Source organism: Asparagus officinalis, chromosome 4 (genome assembly GCF_001876935.1).
Source record: "Asparagus officinalis chromosome 4, Aspof.V1, whole genome shotgun sequence".
NCBI lineage: Eukaryota > Viridiplantae > Streptophyta > Magnoliopsida > Asparagales > Asparagaceae > Asparagus > Asparagus officinalis.
This window is the reverse complement of record NC_033797.1, coordinates 19,447,771-19,469,095: the sequence shown is the minus strand read 5'-3', so window position 1 is coordinate 19,469,095 and position 21,325 is coordinate 19,447,771. Positions and strand designations below refer to the sequence as shown.

The 21,325-nt window shown below is 31.6% G+C and overlaps 1 protein-coding gene across 3 annotated transcripts; it reads right to left on the bottom strand.

Annotated features, from left to right (window-relative positions):
• LOC109836840 (replication protein A 70 kDa DNA-binding subunit B-like) lies at window positions 2,840–17,569 on the bottom strand. Of its 3 annotated transcripts, XM_020404864.1 has the most exons (17): window positions 17,175–17,569; window positions 17,013–17,078; window positions 13,421–13,484; window positions 13,196–13,277; window positions 9,052–9,224; window positions 7,774–8,038; window positions 7,594–7,693; window positions 7,381–7,505; window positions 7,223–7,304; window positions 7,048–7,158; window positions 6,750–6,904; window positions 6,543–6,660; window positions 5,710–5,830; window positions 5,526–5,618; window positions 5,297–5,393; window positions 3,702–3,813; window positions 2,888–3,322 (listed from the first exon to the last, which is right to left on the bottom strand). In XM_020404864.1, exons 1-10 carry the CDS (start codon window positions 17,270–17,272, stop codon window positions 7,089–7,091), a joined length of 1,125 nt encoding a protein of 374 aa, XP_020260453.1. In that variant the 5' UTR covers window positions 17,273–17,569; the 3' UTR covers window positions 2,888–3,322; window positions 3,702–3,813; window positions 5,297–5,393; window positions 5,526–5,618; window positions 5,710–5,830; window positions 6,543–6,660; window positions 6,750–6,904; window positions 7,048–7,088. The 3 variants fall into 3 exon arrangements, with proteins under 3 accessions (XP_020260454.1, XP_020260453.1, XP_020260455.1); XM_020404865.1 differs by lacking the exons at window positions 6,543–6,660; window positions 6,750–6,904 and having other exon boundaries at window positions 2,840–3,322; XM_020404866.1 differs by lacking the exons at window positions 2,888–3,322; window positions 3,702–3,813; window positions 5,297–5,393; window positions 5,526–5,618; window positions 5,710–5,830 and adding an exon at window positions 6,321–6,458.

Sequence of the window (21,325 nt, the reverse complement as noted above, 5' to 3'; positions counted from 1 at the left end):
TGGGGGATTGCAGGGGGAGGGGAATTATCTTGTTTTGTAGATCGAAGGTCAGAACCGTCCACTCATATGCGCACGGTTCTGATAGAAATAGTACTCGTGGATTTAAGGTTTAGTTTACTTTGAGGTTTTACTAATTTCACATATAGAGTTTAATATAGATCATTATTACGATTATTATGGTTTAAAACTATTGACCAATGAATAATCAAGGTTTGAATGAGTTGCTCGATGTCTATTTTTTAATGGAGCAAGTCAAATGGCTAGGATTCTGGCAACAAATGAATTTAATTAAATTGTGGGCAACTAGTTACTAAATACAAGGTAAGCAACTAGTTACTAAAGTCAAATAACCTCATCCAATTTTCTAACTCATCAATTCACCATCATTATTGTTTCTTTTGATATTTTTGAGCTAACGGATGATCAACGGTGTTAATTACAAAAATGTAATTACTAATTAATTGCCCCTTAATTAATTATACTGAATTCCTAAACCCTCATGTTCTTAACGTACGCCTCTCTTTCTAATCCAATCTCCAATAAATTACTAGATATTATGTTGACTAGTTATCATGCCCTATCTTTGATCTTACATGCTTATATTATTTTCAAGTTTCGATGCTAGTAGTAATTGTGGACTTGATGCTGATGAAGAGAAGATTGTATTGCCATGTCCAATAAAATCTGAGAGATGGAATAGTTCAGAAGTATAAGAGAAGTTCAAGAAACAAATACATATAATCTATTTAGGAATGCTTCAATTTGCTTTAGGTGTCCTAATCTTCTATCATTTCTGGACTTATTAGTTATGGATTCTTTTGATTAATTTTGATATGATATTATTTCTTATCATTGTTCAGGCTTATCTGCTCTGAGATTATTTGGCTTTAGGAACTAGTTCAGGGGGTTTTCTAAAATTAACCATTTAATTGTATTTTGTTCTTTTGTCATTCATGTCTTTGTATCTATTTCTTTCCTGTAACACTTGTCCAGATGACAAAGTTATTACATACTTTACTTTACAATCAATCATTTTTCAATACAAAAGTATTTTTTTGGCACTTTTGTTATTGGTGCATAGAAACTAATCGCTATATGTTTGTTTGTTTGTTTTTCCCCCTTCATGAATCGGTATATGTTCACTGCTCACAAAATATGTCTACTATAAGCTTTTAGGATACATCACATCACTATTTATCTATCTCGTTCAAAGCATAATTGGTTTCTTACACAACAATTTAAGTTGAAGTTTTATAATTTTACATTCATTTCTGACAATGTTTTTTTGGCATGATTAATATTTATTACATCTAAAAATCTCTAGATATATGTTTTTTAGGGATATCTGTAGAATGAGAAACCGCCCCCCCGCCCCCCCCCCAAGAAGAGGTCAAATTATTACAATGCGCATAAAGAATTAATTTTCATGGATGCCTTAAATGATTGCATATACTCCTTCTTTTAAGTCTACTAGGTTTATTGCACGTGCAATGCACGTGGTTTTTTTTTAATTTATAATTTCATTTATATAGTTTTGTTATAAAATTATGGAATGTAAGTAATGGATTACGAAGTTAAATGTTATTTAAATTAGAGTAAATTATGGCTACATAAAACATAGAATATCTAATTTAAATAACTTACAAAATATGTTTGAATATGATTGCACTTTTAGTGTAAGTTTGGAATAATATATCATTTGATAATATCTTTCAAAGTAACTTGCAAAAAATAATATCTTTTAGTGTAAGTTTGCATTAATATATAATATTATAATATCTTGCAAATTTACTTACAAAATAGAATATCTTATTGCTATTGTAATAGAATGTCAATCTCATATTTGAAATTATTATATATTAAGTAAATAAGAAATTTTCTATGTGTTGTAATGAACATGTCCAGCAAGGGGAAAAACAGTGTAAAAGTTTGTTCAATGCAAATTCTTGAATTTTTTTTTTCACAATCATCCAACATATGCAAACAAATTTCTAGAAGACAACTAAATTTTTCTCTCATTCTTATTAAGTTGCATTAGATGCAGGGTCCAATTTTAACATCAATACTACAGCAAAGTAGTTTCAGGGCGCGGAATCCTTGGTCATCGAGAGATGCTGAAGCCAATCGTTCAGATAATTCTGCCTATGAGGCATTGTTAAATTATGATATTTTGTTGTATATAAAATCCTTTGATCTGAGAACATTCCCAATGGTGTCATTAGCTTTTCTCGTCGTAGAATCCGTGGAACTCTCATTATTTTGAATGGTCTTCTTGAGAATTGAGAATAATAATTACAGAACTTGAGCAAGATTAAAGGCTATTATGTTTGTAATGTGTCAAAATTAATTATTGGAGTAGCAAGTGATCAATCTTGTAAATGCTATAATATGATTCCAATTTACAGATTTATATTGGAACATGTTTACCACGATGTCCAATAAATTTTACTATTAGAAAGAAGTTTCACAATCTAAACTCGCTTAAATATGATTTGTCTCAGCTATAAGTCAGGTCCTTACATGTATCTTAATATTTTCCTTATCCCTCATCTTCTCTTTTTTGATTTTATTGGGTAGCTGTATAAGCATGTCTTCATGGATGTATGATCAGTCCCTTAGATTTATTTATTGTTTAATTTAGTACCAATTTAGAGTGGTTGAAGTCGATGACAATTTGTAATTTTCATGTTGTCCTTTGATCCTAAGCCAATTCCATAGCTTCTGAGAAATAAAAATCCCTGATACTTATTCTCATCCAACGGAAATCATCCATCAGATATTCTAGCACAGTTAACTGAAAATGTAAAATGGCGAGTAACTATGATCATGCAAGGAGTAAAGCTCTCCAAACTAAGTGCCTGTTTAAATTAATTGGGATATATTCACATAACAGAAAAAGTCAAAGGAAATTCCCAATCACATGTCAGGCAGGCAACTCTTGCTAACACATTAAAAAAGCAGCAAACATTTATTTTCCAACAAAACTTTTGAGATTTCAGAATGTCTGGCTGCATATAGTAGAGTGGGAAAGTAAATTAAATAATTATTCCAAATATTTCTCTCAAAATCTGCCTTCCCCCCCTCCCTCCGACGTAAATAGACATTGCAAAGAGAATGTAAAAATTAAAAGAACAAATTAATTCTCTTATTTTGCCTGGGGATTAGAGTCGATGAAGTCGACAGCCATGTCGACAGAGTTGATCTTGTCTGCTTCATTTTCAGGTAACTGAAACCCAAATTCTTCCTCCAGAGCCATGTCATTTTCTACAGCATCCAAACTGTCAAGGCCAAGGTCATTTTGGAAATGAGCAGTTGGTGTGACCTGTAGAAAACAACAAAATCTATAATTTATAATTTCGCAATACAACAAAATCCAAAGAGGGCATAACAGCTTAACTTGTATGTTTACACTTAAATAATTTGACAACAGACCTCAACGTAATTTTATAACCCACCATTCCACAAAACTAAAGCATTCTCAAACAAGTGTTAGATCCAAAACTAATAAAAATGGATTGTTAAATGCATTAACAAAATCTCCATTTGTAGACGAAAATTATTTAACATGTGATTAAGAATCTTCACTTAAATACCCATTTTATGGAAATCTCCATGTTTATTCCAACTCTCATTTGTAAGTAATTAGACAGATCAAAGGGTTTAAAAACTTGATACAGATTTTATTATGGAGAAACACTTACTGGAAAGTTTAGAATTATCATCTAGCCTTCATGTGCTTCTACGCTCTTGACAACGGTGACGGGGCATGCTCCATTGTTAACTACATAGTTGCTAACACTCCCCATAATAACCCTGAAGGAAAGACGAAAGACAGTCAGAGACGATAACATTATTCGATTAGAAAATAATCTTTGAACAACTATAACTACGAATTTGAGAAGATGTTCATGAAGGGATTGGCTTCACTTGATTGCTGCATGCTTAAGCTTGTTTTATTTTATTAGTTAATGAATAGACTCAAACTTGATCTGGCTCACTTACTACATATTCATACTACACCTGTCCTATGGCTCAACAATCAAGTACCTGTATCCTATGATTCCGAAACTTTCATATAATGAACAGAGGCCTTATTTCATTTAAATAATGATAAGCTGGGAAAGAATCAACTCAAATAGATCTGTAGGGGAGGAATTGGGGGTAAAATGACAACAGATAGTTACTTCCCTGCTCATCTAAAATGTCTAATGCTATCTTTCAGTATCTTCAAATCTACTGCGCCATGATGGCTGGACTAAGCGCATTTGAACATTAAATAAACCAGAGTACCATTATATATTAAGCTAGTAACATTAAATTGCAAATAATCTTGCGTTTCATGAAAGAAAAAAACACATTGAGATTGATTATTGTATAGTTAGAGAAAAGATAGTTGAAGAGAAAATCATTAAGGCTTGACACCACCGTCCTGTGTCTATGCAACACTGTTGGCAACATATAAAAGCTCCAAAGCATCCCCTACCCACATCACACAGACAAACAATCCACCAGAACAAATAAAAAACAGTGTCCAACCCCTTCATAGTGGCAATGAAATCAGTTTAAGTTTTAGTTTTATTGCCATAAGGAATGCTAAAGTCTCAACTTTAACTGTAAAACAGCTCTACATAAAAATTTAGAAGATCTTCAGGTATTATAATTTTCTTGTAGTGATATTGAAATTAAATTTAATACCTTAGGACTAATTTCTTAATTTCTTAACTTGCTTCATTAGATATGCAAAGTACTAATTCATTTTCCCAAATATTATGTTCATATTATACTTAATTTAAATATTCAAAAATTCCTTGCACTTATTTCCGCTAAAGCTCCTCAAGTCAGACCCTTGCCTTGCAGCTTTGATCCCATTTACACTTTCACAACATTTGATTAAGTTGTTGATTATTAAATACAAACTTGCTACATACATTTTCCCCATCTTGAAGGTTGCTTCAAATGTCAAAGTCAGTGGTTTTTTCATCAATATTAGATAACAGAATCAGAGTATTAGAGACATAAGAGTAGGTAGTACATGTTTTAAGATTGGTATCAACATTTAAAATTTTTGTAAATACATCTATTTGATTTCTTATAACTAATTCCCAGTCATCCCTCTGGATTTGAGTCATAACTTGTTAACAAAACATAAATGATACAACCACCGACGAAGAGCAATCATGTGTGTAAATTGAACATTTTAACACATAAATGGATAACAAAGAGCAATCATCCAATATAGTACCAATTAAACCGACGAATGTAAAAGGGGAAAAGGGCATGAAAATCTCGGGTATACCTGAAAAAATGATGAGGATGAGGACTCCTGAAGGAATATGCAGCTTTGATAGCCTTGTCACTCACCTTTGCCCCTCGAATGACCTTATATCACATTTCTACAAGCAACTTGATAAAAAACCAACATAATCATCAAATAAACCTTCTGACAAATTCCAAGCATGAAATGAGATTTAACTTGCAATTTTATCTTTCTAAACAAGAAAAAGAAAGAAATAGAGTTGACTTACACTTGTAGGTGAAAACATCAAACCATTAGCTGGTCCTCCATGACCGCTAAGAATATCTAATAGATGTCCATTTTTCATTGATCAAACAAAAATCTGAAACTCAAAATAACATGAAACTGTCTAGACAAGACAAAAGAAAATCTTATGAGCATAACTAAAACACACAGTTTAATATATTAAATACCTTCTCTATAGAAAGCTATTGTTTCCTCTCAACAGGTTCAGGAAGCTGTGCGTAGTCATCATCTTTCTTGCGAACGACTCATCAACAATATTTTTTGTGCAGTATAGATAAGGAAAAAATACTTGACATGCAAAATTAAATTAATAAAGTGAACTATATATTTTTTGTGCAGTATAGATAAGGAAAAAATACTTGACATGCAAAATTAAATTAATAAAGTGAACTATTCTATGAATATGTATTTAGATTCACATAAATTAATAAAGTGAACTATTCTATGAATATGTATTTAGATTCACATAATAGAATGTTAAATTAAAGTTAATAATTGCAATAACAATCAAAGCATGCAAAAGTTACCAAACAACTATATGAGCATATGAGTATAAATCATAAATTTTCCTGACAAATTAAATTCATCAATTAATAAACTTAAAAGCTTATGAAAAGCACATTTAAAATCCTTTAATCACTTTGTAAATGTAATAAAAATTAAAAATCATTCAAGTTTAATTTTTGTTGGCCAATGATCAATCCTTCTCCACCTTTATCTTCTTTCTTGGTAAATCGAGAAATGAATCATCATCATCAATGTTAATTGTGATGTCTTCTTGGATTTGAATTTCTTGTGCTATTATCTTTCCTTGTGCACGTTCATCCTTTGACTTCTCATCCAACTTTACAAGGAACTTGTATGTCTTTCCGATGTTGAGAACAAACTTTTGAAACAATGAACTCTGATTATTTTTCTGTTTTAATGAGAAAAAAATTAAGATCTTATACATGAAATATATTGTTTTATATGTATAAAATATAATAAAGTAAGAAGTTACCTCGTTTATATCATCCATGAATTTTTTAGCATCGCATCCTATCAATGTTTGTGCTGCGTCAAAAAGTGTGACTCTTGCAGTGTCTGTTTCGTCTTCCACGATGATTTTAACAACATATCTACATTTTATATTATCATTGTGCATTAGATGATATTTATATATTTATTTTTTATATTTTCATTTCATGAATAATTGATAGTATTTTACCTTGGTATACTATCTTCATTGTTTTTTTGACAATTTTGACATTTGTCGTAAATAGTTTTGTCTACTTTTTTATTGCAGCCTGTGCATGAGTAGTACCAAGCCTCATGTCTATTTAAGATATTACTTATTTTTCCAATAAAGCAGCCATATTGTGCCTGTAGATTTAAAAAATTTTAGTTAGTTATAATCGTAGTTTACATATAAACATCAATGTAACAATATATATTTATATTATTTTTTTTTTAAACTGAAGCTCTTGATTAATTAATAATTTATAGTAGGATTTATAGTATCATACCTTTGATGAGTCTTGTGAAGCTTGCAAAATATCAACAATTTTCATTTTCGTTGCTTTTTAAATAGCCTTGACGGAGCACCATTAGTCTTGATCTGGTCTTTTGAAAGAGCCCTGCATATAATTTTAAAAATATTTAAAAGTCAATTTATTAAGTTACCTTTTTTATTTGAATTACCATTCTCGCATCTCCTTAGCAAGTTGTATTTCCGGGTTGATACATATTGTAGATGCAATTTGCGAAGTCAAGCACATCTCCCCTGCATATATAATAGTTATAATTAGAATCTGAAATTTATTGATAATTAATTTACAATTTCATTTTAAATATTTTACCTTTGTACAATGCTATTTTAAAATCTGATAACGCAATTATAGTTGGCTCATGTATATTTCCTTCAATCATTGAACCTTCATTGCAAGCTAAATCTCCGAATAAAGTTACAGATAATGTTATCTCACTGTGTAAGAAAAGTTAAGAAAATTTTAGGTTAATATATTATATTTTAAATAAATAATTTATTGTGAAATAAAAGCAAGCGTGTATACTCTTTGTCTACTATAATGATGTCCCGCCTTGTGTCTGCCTTATTATATCTTGTAACGTACTTGATCATAGGCTTGACATTTGCTATCATTGCAAGAACATCTGCACATAAATTTATAATAAGTTGAAAATTCATTTATAAATTTTTAAAATAAAAATAAAAGGTGTTTAGAAATACTTACTTATATTCCTTGTATCCTCGTTGGAAATTGCCTCTTTGATTGAGATAAAGTTGTTCAATATCTTATCAAATTGGAAATTTGCATTTGATTCTTTGATAGAAATGTTCTTAGTCAATGTCAACTCAATTGACTCATGTACATTTCCATATAGCGGGTTTATTGGTTTGACTTCTCCATTTGAGATGTAAAGAACATGATTCTTCTGAAGCATGTGCTTATACATTTCAATAGTTTCTCCAAACATAATACCTTGTATTTTTTTCCCCTGCAAAAATTACTAATATTATCTCACAAATAACTAATACATTAACATTCATTTAAGCCTAAGATAAATAAGATAAGTAATAGATGACGTAAGTTATGTATAAATTTAGTTTTATGTGGTAAACTTTAAAAAAACCATTCTATAGATTTTATTGAAAGGTTTCCATAATTTTCGGGTTAAAAAAAAATTCCTTTTTAACTCATCAACTAAACTAACCTTATTTATATAAAGTTACATGTTATTGAATTAGAATTTGTACTACTTACTAATAAGTCATTTGATCTCAAGTAACAAATTTAATTGTTTATACGGATTAGCTCTTAGTTAAAAATTCCAATAGGTTCTACTTGTATAAACAATTCTACCAAAGTTTTGCAACACTAACTTAGTTAAGGGACTAACATGATAAATTAATATGCTCAAAATTTAACTTGATTATGCAAGTAAATATTAAATTTATGGTAAATATGCTTATTAAAAATTTAGATTAATTAATAACCATTTTTTTGCAGTGTGTATACAATGTTGTGTTGATGTCATATTACAATTATTTGCTTGTTTATATTGTTAGACATACGTATACAATTAATTTACGTAGAAATACGAAGAAAGCATGATATTTGTTGTATAAAATATGCGAAAATCAATTACATGTTGCTTACCTCTTTAATAAATGTAGGAAATTATGTTTTGATCTTATACATAATAAGGTGAAAATAATTAATATAAGAATAAGCATCAACAATTTTAATTTAATTTATATTTATAATTTATAAATTTTTAAAAAATTGAGATTGCTTTGCATAGATTTAAAGTAACGATTGTTATGTCATGATAAAAAATGATGCATATTGTACTTAAACATTGTATGTATTACTTTATTTAAGAATAAGTATCAACAAATATCAATAGAATTATAGCAAGTACTTAAACATTGTATGTATTACTTTATTTAAGAATAAGTATCAACAAATATCAATAGAATTATAGCAAGTAGAATTTTGATACATTACCTCTGAGTCGGCAAAAATTAATTTTAGTATTTTGCCTGATCCTTTGTTGTTCTCATAAGATGACTCAATTGTTCTTAGGATAACAACATGAATCGTCCACTCTCTTTGAAATTTTTTTAATTGGCGTATTTGGATGTGTGGAATTTGTGCTTCGTTGGTGGATGCCATTGTTCCTGCAAGATTTAGAATAGTTTGTTATATATAAATATAAATAACAACACATCTGAAGTAATAAATAAACTCAAAAGAAAATTAAATGAGACTATTTCTATATCAAAACTCATATGAAAAGTACAATAATTATGATTTAAGAACAAAACTCATATGCAAAGTACAATAATATATAATAAATTCCTAACCTTTGAAAATGTTATTGGTCATTTGAATTATTCCTCGTGGTCCTTTGGCTGGAGAACTTCCTTGTATACAACATTTTTTGTGTATTGTTCCTCTTCTGAAAATTTTCCATCTGATGTTATTAATACCTTGGTTGTCATCATAGTAGTACCCCGCGATAAAGCAACATATAATTGACCATGAGAGAACACTGGTTCAGGTAGATAAATACCAACGTTAGATATTGTTTGCCCTTGGGATTTATTAATTGTCATTGCAAAACATAATCTTATGGGAAATTGTTTGCGTTTGAACTTGAATGGTAATCCTTCATCTTCTGCTGGTGACAATGGTATTCTTGGCAAGAAAACTTCTTTCCCAGCATGTTGGCCCATTGTGATTTTAGCTTGAATTACATTGTAGCTAAAATCTTGACATATCATTCTTGTACCGTTGCACAATCCATTAGTGGGATCCAAGTTCCTTAGTAAAATAATTGGACAATATTTTTTCAACAGTAGCTTGTGTGGCGGTAGTCCATTAGGGAGCAGAGTGTTCAAAAATTCTTCTTGGTAATGATGATTAGTGTCATCAACTGCTTCATCAAAGCTATAGAATTCTTTTCCTTCTCCTGGAAACCTTTTTATTAGTCTATCATTTAACATGTCAACATATTCATTTTTTGTTGCAAGGATAGCTCTATCTTTCATATATTCAATAGACTCAAAATTCTCATCTAAAGATGGAAAAATTGAATTTATGAGAGAATCTTCCGGTAGGCCATCACCTTGATTCTGATCAATATTGCATTAGGTAGTTTTATGAGATCTTGGGTCACTGTTGGTTCATCTCCATTCCCAATCCTAAGAAGAAATTCACTGAATGCTGTGTCTGATTTTGCTCTCATATTTTTTGAAAGTTGTAGTTTGATCATTTTTCTCCATAAATGTGAGCTTACTAAACTTTCTTTGATAGTTTGTGATCTTGTTGAGCGAGGCACAACTGGTAAAACTTGTCTGAAATCACCACCAAATACAATAACTTTTCCGCCAAATGGTTCATCTTTATCCATTAAATCTCTTAGTGTTCTATCCAAAGTTTCAATTGCAACGCGTTTAGCCATAGGAGCCTCGTCCCAAATTATTAGACGAGCTATTCTAATGAGTTTTGATGTCCCATCTTGCTTTGATATACCACACATAGATGAATCTGTTGTTGGGATTTTGATTTTAAATCTGGAGTGTGCTGTTCTTCCACCAGGCATTATTACAGCTGCGACACCTGATGTCGCTGTAGCAAGAGCTATCATACCTTGCGATCTTACTGTGGCAAGTAGAGCACGATATAAATAAGTCTTCCCAGTTCCTCCTGGACCGTCAATAAAGAAAACTCCACTTTTATTTGCTTCAACTCGTGTTAATATTGTAGTGTATGCAGTATGTTGTTCATAGTTAAGTTTTGTTGCAGCATTTAGATCATCAGTTGAGATTTGTACATCTAGCTCTTCTTTTATTTCTTTTGGGTATGAATCTTCCTCTGTAATGTTTTTGGCTTGTAAAGATGGCAAGTCAAAAATTTTAATATCCTTTCCCATGCTCTTTAAGTAGAAGTTAATATTGAGAAGAGTATCATTTATCACCGAAGCTCTAGTAGCATTTGGTTTCCTTGAGAAGTCTTCAGATAATGATTCAATATATTTATCCCACAAATGATTAACATCTGTAGGCTCACAATGAACCAATATAGTTGCAAACAAACGTCGAAGTGCTGTTGGCATTTGGAAGACGATGGCTTCATCTAAGCACTCTCTTATGCTATCATCAGATTCCAAAAGACCTAATTTCTGAGCTGATTGCTTGAAAGATTTGCAATGAGTACCATTTACCGTCAGAAGATCGTCAAATGATTTTGGACACCTAACATGAGTAAGCAATAGTCGCAAGTAATATCTCTCTCCTTCAATTGGATTAGCCCCATTTATTCGACCTATCACTTGTCTCTGTTTTCTTGGACTCCAAGATTTTGATGTTGAATCCCAAACATAACATTCAGGAAATTCCACATATAATAACTCCTTTACATGGTCTTTTTCATGTTTCTTCTTGTTACCTTCTTTTATTTTTTTACACATAGTAAAAAATTCTGTAAGCATCGTCTTGGAGACATGGTCCAATTGAATCAATTTAGATAGGTCTTGATGTTTCCAATAAGAAACATATTGATGATTTGGCATGTGAAGTTGTAAGTTAATCACAGCCGGGAATATCTCATTAAGATGGAATTCATATATTCTCCAAAAAGCTTCTTGAGCTGATACCCATCTTGCATCTTGAAAATTTTTGATTTCATTCACAACCTTTTCCCCTTCATTATATTCAATGTTTACTGCCACTCTATCATGACCTTTATATATGTACTTATAAAGGTATTTAACTGCTTTTATGCCTGAGCATATTTCAACATTGATGTGACAGTTATAACGTGTCAGCAAATAAGGATTATAAGGTACCACCCATTGATTATTAAGGATTTTGTTTCGAACCAACATTGTTCTGTTATTTTTGCTCCTTTTATAAACTGGGTAAGCATCTTTCGCTTGTAGTGATCTCGGAGAAAACTCTCTAGGGTAGTGATATTTACACTCTCCATTTTGCATGCAAACATTCTTCATATTTAACTCTCCACAAGGGCCATGCATCATATGTTTTTTACCAGTTCATATAGGATTGAATTTTCATACTGGTTTGGAATTTCTGCTGATACGTACTTATCATAATGATCTGATGAGACGATTTTGTGTTTTCCCATTAGAATAATCAACATGTGTGCATGAGGCAACCCTCTTTTTTGAAACTCGATGACATGAACATGGGCAGCAACTTTTACAAATATTTCCTTTTTAAATAGCTGATCTTTCAAGTCTTGTAATTTTCCTCTAAATATCCTTGAGGTTAGATCCGGTCTATCATTATGTGTCTGTCCAGGATGTAGCTCCTCCGTGATTTCTTCCCATTCAGGATTGCATGTCATTGTGATAAAAATATCTGGTTTGCCAAATCGTTGTACTAATGACATTGCATCAAGATATCTACGACGCATATCTCTAGGACCACCAATAAATGATGATGGCAGCACTATTCTTTTTCCGACTTGACATGCTTTTGCTTCTCCAGCAGCTACACTATCGACTATGCCTTGGAATAACTCTGCTCTGATTTCTGATTGTTTCTTTCTAAAATAATCAAGTCTTGTTGTTTCAAGCTTTATGTACATATCAAACATTCACATCTGCTAGGTGGATTTCACCGTTGTGACAACAGGATGTTGGTGGCTCATGTTCAAATTTTTTTGCTCCACAAAATGAACAAGACTTTGGAGTCCGTAGTTTATGTAATAAAGAACATACTGGTTCATGTGTAATTTGACCTAGAAAAAAATAATAGTTTTTAGTGTTAAATAAATTTAGATATATAAAATCATGTAATTATTTTAATAAAATATAAAATTAATCTATGCAAACCTCCATGATCATATTCTCGCTGTTGCGCTCCACAAAATAAATCAATCTTACGTTTTCCCTTGCTATTGGTACTACTGCCAGCTAAATCATTTCTTTTCCTCTTTATATTATTATCAATGACCTTCTGAATGTAAGTTCTCTTCTGATCAACATTCAACTGCTTATATTTGGTGTTTCTACTCTCATGTATTACGATGTGGTTTTCTGTAAAAAAATTATAAAATATACTATTAATAAACACAAATACACATAAAGCAATAATAATATATATTTATGTTGAATTCAAACCTTGGTTTGAAGTCATTTGGAAGAAGGTACTCTTATGCAAATGTATAGTGATTATGCAATCCAAGAAGTAGAATGTAAATTTCTACAAGGGAAAAAAATTTTTTAAGTCATATAATAATAATAATAATAAATATTTAAGTGTAGAAGAAGATAAATACAAGGAAATAGAGTTATCATCACTATGAACAAATTAAAGAGAAAAGAGAAGAAAATTGCTTAACTAACCTGAATCACCGACAACTTTAGAATTGTTTTAAAAAAACAAGGCAAATCCAACCAAGTAGGATATCTGCATTAATATGAAAAAATGTTAAATAATTTAATCTACACGTAATAGTGTATTACAAAACTTATATAATTAATCAGAGACAAAACATACATAATTATTCAGAGACAACATACATAATTTAAAAAAATGTTAAATTTTTTACCTGAGAACAAAACATACATAATTATTCAGAGACAACATACATAATTTAAAAAAATGTTAAATTTTTTACCTGAGATGAAAAAATTAGGATGTTACGTTGTGTGGTAAAAGAATTCACGACAAAAATACTAACTTTATAGGTGTCACTTGTTATTATTATGAGTAGATAGCTTGAAGATGGCCAAATACGCAAATACCATGTAAATCACAGTGAAGGAGATAGAATTGGAAATATTACGACAAAGAAATGTTCAGCCAACACTACCAAAATGTTATTTTTATAAATCAGTCTATAATATAAGGCTAAATACAATAAGCATATGAACAACACTGACTCTACCAAATAAATAGGCATAACAAAAAATTTTAACACTGATTTCTAAGACTGACTATATTCAGTAAATTAAATGAGTTTGAGATTACATAGAGTTAGTTACAGTGAGTGACAGCAGAATGTGCCTGTGTCTGTTTTAGAAAAATAACATCACTAAACGTATTTTGTTTAGGTTTGATAAAGTCACTTTTCCAATGTTACAAGTATATTGGTACAGAATTCACCTTCTTTACCATTCTAACTTTCATTACTTTTTTTTTCCAATTTGTTGTTTTTCACAAAGTTTCTTGTACTTCCATTCAGGAACCACCTACTTGTTCTGGTGCACTACCCTAAACACACCTTTAATAGTGATGACACAGTTTAGAATCTACCCTAAATGTTTCAGTACTCTGTTCATGTTCAAACATTAATACCTATAAGTATGGTTTTATATGATATATGATAGATCATCTTATTAAAAATTGTGACTGGGAGTTTGAATGACATGTAATATTCATAATATAAACTATATCATCCCTAAATACCTGTTAGAATATCTTTCCTGTTATTCATTTAAACACACCTTTAACCAACATATCATCCCAATTTTTCCATCTCAAATGAATATACGCCCTTAAACATCTATTTGATGAGTTAATAGATGTCCAGATATCTTCACATGTTCACAACATATACTAATGGTAAACATTTAAGGTGGATACAACTATTTATGTGGAAACCAGTTTTTTCACGTTCTATATAAGATGCTTTATCATATAAGCTTTACCACGTGCATTCATATTGTATATTCATATTATAACAGTTCACAAGTAATCTTAACAGTTCACAAATATTCTATATAAGTATATATGAATATACAATATGCTTATCGAAAACCTTAAATTTATTAGAGTTTAAAAAAAAAAAGGATGTCTTTCCTAACAGCTCTTTCATCAAAATTAAAAGATGCTATTAATATATTGGGAAACTTGCAAAAAACAATTGGTATTGCACATTTAAGGCAAAGATTAACTACTATTTTAACCCCAATATCAAAACATTATTTGATATGCAAAAAATGAGTATGCTATTTTTTTAAAAATACTACAATCACTTAAGATATAATACAACTACAAAGCATTGACGGTATATACATTGAAGAACTGGAACATTGAGTGTATCATTATATATATATATGTGCCCATAATCTATATGTAATGAGATTTGTTAAGATAAAATATGAGTGCGGTATACACCTATATCTCTGTTATTTCAATAATGCTACTTTTATGCATTGGCGCACTTATAACTGGGATTCAATACATGGTGTTTATACCTAATATTGCATATCAATCCATGAAATCCACCCCAAACAATTTCTTGTGCCCCATGCTATATATTAACCATCTTCACTCTCTGGTTAAAAGGACTATGCTATTTTTACAAAAGAGGACTATAGGGCATTTCTTTTTAATCAAATTCTGGAGATTCAAGAATCATTTGCAGCTGAAAAATTATAGCATAGGAGTTAGCACAATAGTATAGCAATTGGCAACCTAACTTCGTTCAAACTTAAATTTCACCTACAAAATCTTCATAACAAAAATACTGTCATAATCTATAAGGCGCATGCAACTATTTATGTGGAAACCAGTTTTTTCACGTTCTATATAAGATGCTTTATCATATAAGCTTTACCACGTGCATTCGTATTGTATATTCATATTATAACAGTTCACAAGTAATCTTAACAGTTCAAAAATATTCTATATAAGTATATATGAATATACAATATGCTTATCGAAAACCTTAAATTTATTAGAGTCTTAAAGACATTTCAGTTCTCTACGGTTTAATAGTTTATCACGGATGAAAACTGCTAACTTAACCGTTCTTTTATCATGTGTTATCTTCCTTTAGGATCAATCAGAGGCTGATAAGTTGATGAAAATTCAGAGGGACCTGGATGAAACCAAAATTATTTTAGTAAGTGCTGATCTCTGGATGCATATAAGCTTCATGTGATTTCTTTATTCACTTCAATATATAATTTAGTATTTTTTTTGGTTCACAACCATACACAAGCTGGTCATGAACATAACATGATTAACAAGTAACAACTATATATTTTTGGAGCATGTAGCATTGGCACAAAAGTTAATAAATGAATTCTAACATGGAAAATGTCTTATTTGGGGCTCTTAGTCTATAAAGACCATCTCCTCCATAGTATTTTTCTTCCATTAGTTTAAACTTGATTGTATTTTCCAATATGATAAAGTTACGTAGTGAATTTGTTAAAGGAAATCTCCATGGGTTGTCTTGGTATTATTTTCTTTCTGTCATATTGTACATTCCTGACTGATTGCTTCGGTGCAATGCATGACTCTACTAAATTTAAGGTTCAAGATTACTATAGGGCATTTCTTTTTAATCAAATTCTGGAGATTCAAGATTCATTTGCAGCTGAAAAATTATAGCATAGGAGTTAGCACAATAGTATCGCAATTGGCAACCTAACTTCGTTCAATCTTAAATTTCACCTACAAAATCTTCATAACAAAAATACTGTCATAATCTATAAGGCGCATGCTATGAAAAAAAATCAAATATGATCCCAATATACTTCCATATTACAGATGGAAATTCTACTAAAGTTGTAAAGCTAATATTGAGCATTGAGGCATTTGAACAAACAAGAGGAGTGCGTCCATGGAACTTCTTCCTTTAATGACAAAATACAGGATTCTGATATGCGAACTTTTAAAAATACAAAGGGAATCAATATAAGAAAATAGTGAAGGATTCCTACCTTTTAACTTAAAATTTAACAGTCAGAGTCAGTTGGATAACCATCAACATCAAAGTCTCGTATTACTGGATATCTTAGAATTGGAATGAAGGGGAAAAAAGGTAGGAAATCACAGTTTACAAAACCAGTACTATAATAGCATGATACTCGTCTTTTTAATCCAGGAGAAAGCTTTTATTACACATTTTTGGAATAACATATACTTAAAAATAAAATTTGATGATTATAATATAAAAATCCAAAAGAGTACATGGCTTACCTGATGAAACAGAAAAAGAAGCAATACGAAGAATTGAAGAAAGCCCTGATTCGGACAATCCTTGACCTTTTGTTGAATTAGAACAGAAGGAGATGATTGCTAATTAGAACAAAATTAAATTAAATGATTAAATGAAGAGCATAAAAGAAAAATCATTCTTACCGATGCAAAATTTCAGACAGCTGAGGAGATGATGGCGGATGCGCAGAGAGTATGATTAGGGCAAGAACAATCATCTTTGGAAATTTATGGCTTAACATCGTGGGAAGACGTAACGTAATAAGAACTGAAAGAAGGCGGAGAGAAGGCGGAGAGAAGGCGTAACCTAAGAAAGATTTAGGGTAACGGATGAATCTGCGAATTCATTTCATCTTAAAAAATTTTAACGGAAGATCGAATGGGCTGAGTAGAAGGCGGAGAGGAGGAACCGAAGGAATATTTAGGGCTTTTGATATCGGCGGATGTTCTAAGGGATGAGATTGGTATATAGGTTCCGGTTGAAGGTTAATTTGGGGAGGGAAAGTTTTTTCAGTAACTCGCTCTTTTAAAGGGGTAATAGATTTCTTACAGTTTGTTGGTGCATATGACGCAATCGAAACAACATTATCTTCAAATCTGTTAAAATCCAACCTCAAAAGATTGCATCTAATGTGGCATATTTCACTCTATTCTGGTCAGGGAGTCAAGCAGGCAGAGGTAATATGCAATATTACCAACGAATGAGGTCTGGATGCTCTACTTCAGGATGCCGCACAGGACCATGTGGGATATAACTTCCGTCGACAAACGCAACACCAGTCTGTCAACTCTTAGCATGAATCTTTTGTTAGTTGTTTTGTTAGTTTGTGATCATCAAGACAATGTCAGTTTGTCTTATGACGAAGTTGGGGGGTACCAACTTGTAAATACTCTTACTTTTATTAGTTCTTCTGTCCTAGTAGTTGTACTGTCCGAAAACATGATCGGAGCTTTGGTGACGACAAAGTCTGCTCCCAATTCTCTTGATCATGTTTTATTGACTTCTTCCAACTGCCTTTTGAACTTCCTCATGTAAAGTTTTTTTCAGTCATTGAATGAATAGGGCACCTCACCCTGTTTCCTTTCTAAAAAAAAAACCCTTCTTTAAAGTGAAATAAAATAAATATTATATAAATGTTGCAATGTTTGCAGCCTCAAATACTTTATAGCATTTTTGAGTGCAAGACTAGATAAGAGAAAACTCCAAACGGGTTCCTAATTAAGAGGACTGATGTTTATAATACTCTCTTTAACAATGCATATGAATTTACAATAAAAATATATTAGTATGACAATCTGACTACGTATATGGTTAATAAAATAATCTTTAATGTACATGTACATGTACATGTACACGTTGATACAACTACAAAGACTCTTATATGTTTTATCAAATATTAACACAAGCGAACAAATATAAAAAACAGATCCAATATAAATACATCTGCATGTAGTGAATACCTTCAATAACAAGAACAAAATATATATCATACTATAGAGAATTATATAACAATTATCTAACAAATTCTAATTAAATTTTATACAGATCATGATTACTTCTGACCTGCTTTTAGTGTATACAAAATGCAATATAACTTTGTATTAAGATTTAACGGAAAAAAGTGTTGGATAAAAATCAAATAAACTTATAATATGCAAAATCCGAAATTAAAGGAAATAAGAAATTCTGGCTTGATCGGGAGTAGTCGTGTAAATACTGCCCTAGAAGATTGAGGACCCGTCTATTGCCCTGACGCAAATGATTCCCTCTCCCTTAGCAATAAAAACCCCCGGAATTCGGTCGGCCTCTGAACTCGGGTGAGAGTATAGAGATTCTGCTCAGATGAAGACGGTTGCCCAATATAAAATAACACGAACAAATTTAAGAGGAAGAAGTATTTTGTTTCTGTTTCAACAAAGAAGAGGAAGACTGGAAGAGAGGGAGAAGAGGCTTTTTGTTGTTGTGTTTTTTGAAAAAGCAAAGGGCTGAATATATAGAGGGTTGAGAGAGCCGTTACATATCACCACAATAAATTTGATAACGTTCGCCATAATCTCACGACCGTTACCCACGTTCACGCAACCGTTACGCACACGAAAAACGTGCAAAAAGAAGTTTGACAAAACAAAAACGTGCGCGTGCGTCGCGCGCGCGCATGTGTTATGCAAAGTCTACACAATACAAAACCTAAAATACTATTCAAAGCCCTATAAGAAGTGAAGCAATTTAAACCCCTTACTGTTCATCTCTTTAGTCCATGTGGGACTATTCACAAAGACAAAATTGACTTTTCTCCAACAACTTAGCCAACAAAAAGAAAGAAAGAGCATATTTTCAGTTGCTTGATATGAGTTAATAAGACAAACTTATCTTCTTAAACATATTCAAACAAGATATTGAGATTGATATTTTATAGGCCTACAGCTTCGGTGCTCCATAGAGATTAGTTGGAGCAATGATGGCAAATCCGTAAATAAATTACTTAAAAATAGCTCTCACAATTGTAGGTAGATAGATTTGACGGTTATGAGGTGTTCCACACTCAAAATTGTAATTAACTATGGGTAAAAAGGTTATTTTAGGAAATATAATTTATGAGAGAAACAAAATTTATCATTAATTAAAATTCTTTAATTAATTATTAAAACCAAACCTTTTCTCCGCACTTTCCATTAGAAGAAACCGGTCGGCCTCCAAAAAATCGCGTGAAGAGAAAGAAAACGTCATGAAAGGTACCTCTTATTTTCCTTTTTAAAAAAAAATTAATTATATAGTATGATGTAGTTGTTAAGCTCTTAAATTTCTCGGTCTTCAAATCAGTAATCACTTCTTGGAGATGAAACTCATAGCTTCGTTGGAGATTACACGTGAATACGTACTTGGTTGTTTCTCTGTACTGCTTGAATACTTGCAGCTTGTTAATAGGAATTTTATCATTGAGAGATTTGAAGGGCGTTTCATGAAACAGGTATTAGGAATCAAGTGATTAGATGATTTTGAAAGACTAAAATACCCTTTGTTATGTTAGCTCATTTGTTATTTTTGTTAGTTTAAAAATTAAAAAAAAACTATTTTTGGAGCACCGAAGCAAACCTCATTTTATAATAATTTTAAAATATGAAAGGAAAAAAAAAAATCTAGACAATACACTAGAATAATTCGTAAGCAGATGATACACGGTTAAACTATAGAATGTCTAGGATCTACTTCAGTGAGTATCTAGTTGCCCGTAAAATGCAATGAGTTGAGTTCAAGAACAAAAATGAATGATCAATTGGCACACATACACGGGGTAGAATATGAAAACCTTACAGAAAACTTCCTTTTCTTACTTAAAACCCCCATAATATGGGTTCTTTAAGTAGAATAATGTACTTATGGATTTTTGTTTTCTTGCTCGTGATCAAGTGTTAAAAATACAATACACGGTTTTTTATTGGGTTTTAGTCAAGTTAGACACTAATTTTGTTCTTAATTGCATATTAGGTTCCTAATGTTCATATTAAACTTACTCCCCAAGTACATAAGTTCTTTAAATAACCCCTTTATAAACGAGTTTTGTCCTACCGCATTGTAAATTATTTCTTAATTTTATTTTTCATATTCTCAAAGAAATCCAACTAGAGAGATTTATAGTTTAACATGTTTATATCTTATTGTATCAAGACGGCACAAAATCAATAGCATAAAATGAACATCATTGGTAAATCAAACTATATATGGACGAGCTTTGCTACAGGGACCCAAAATATGACACCAATAAAAGGGATAAGTGAGGTGTCCCCCTCCTATTGGATAATGATGGCCAACTCATTATCCAATAGGAGGGGGATACCTCACTTGTCTCCCCTATTGGTCCCATATTTTGGGTCCTTAAAGAATTTTTCTATATGGACTTATTAATGTCTATTTTGCACACCGCTTAACCTTTAAACCAGAGGATATAGCACTAAAACCACGCACGTGTCACATCATTATCATCACAGGGCAAAACCGTCATTTCAACACCACTGACCTTCCTAATATAAACAACCGTCACCTAAACGTGACAGCTCGCCCGCACTTACACGTACACAAGCGCAAAAACTATCGCCAGATTCCATCCTCCAACAAAAGACGACGCCAGACCCGAAAAAGAAACAAAAATTACGGGCCGTCGGATTTCCACTTCATCCGGCACCAACATCAAAGCCTCAGCCTCGACACGTGTGCACCTTGTCTCAACTCGGTGCTGGTCCCGAATAAAGCGGCGAGAAGCGGCGAGGCCCCGTCGAGGGATGGCGGGAAAAGAGCT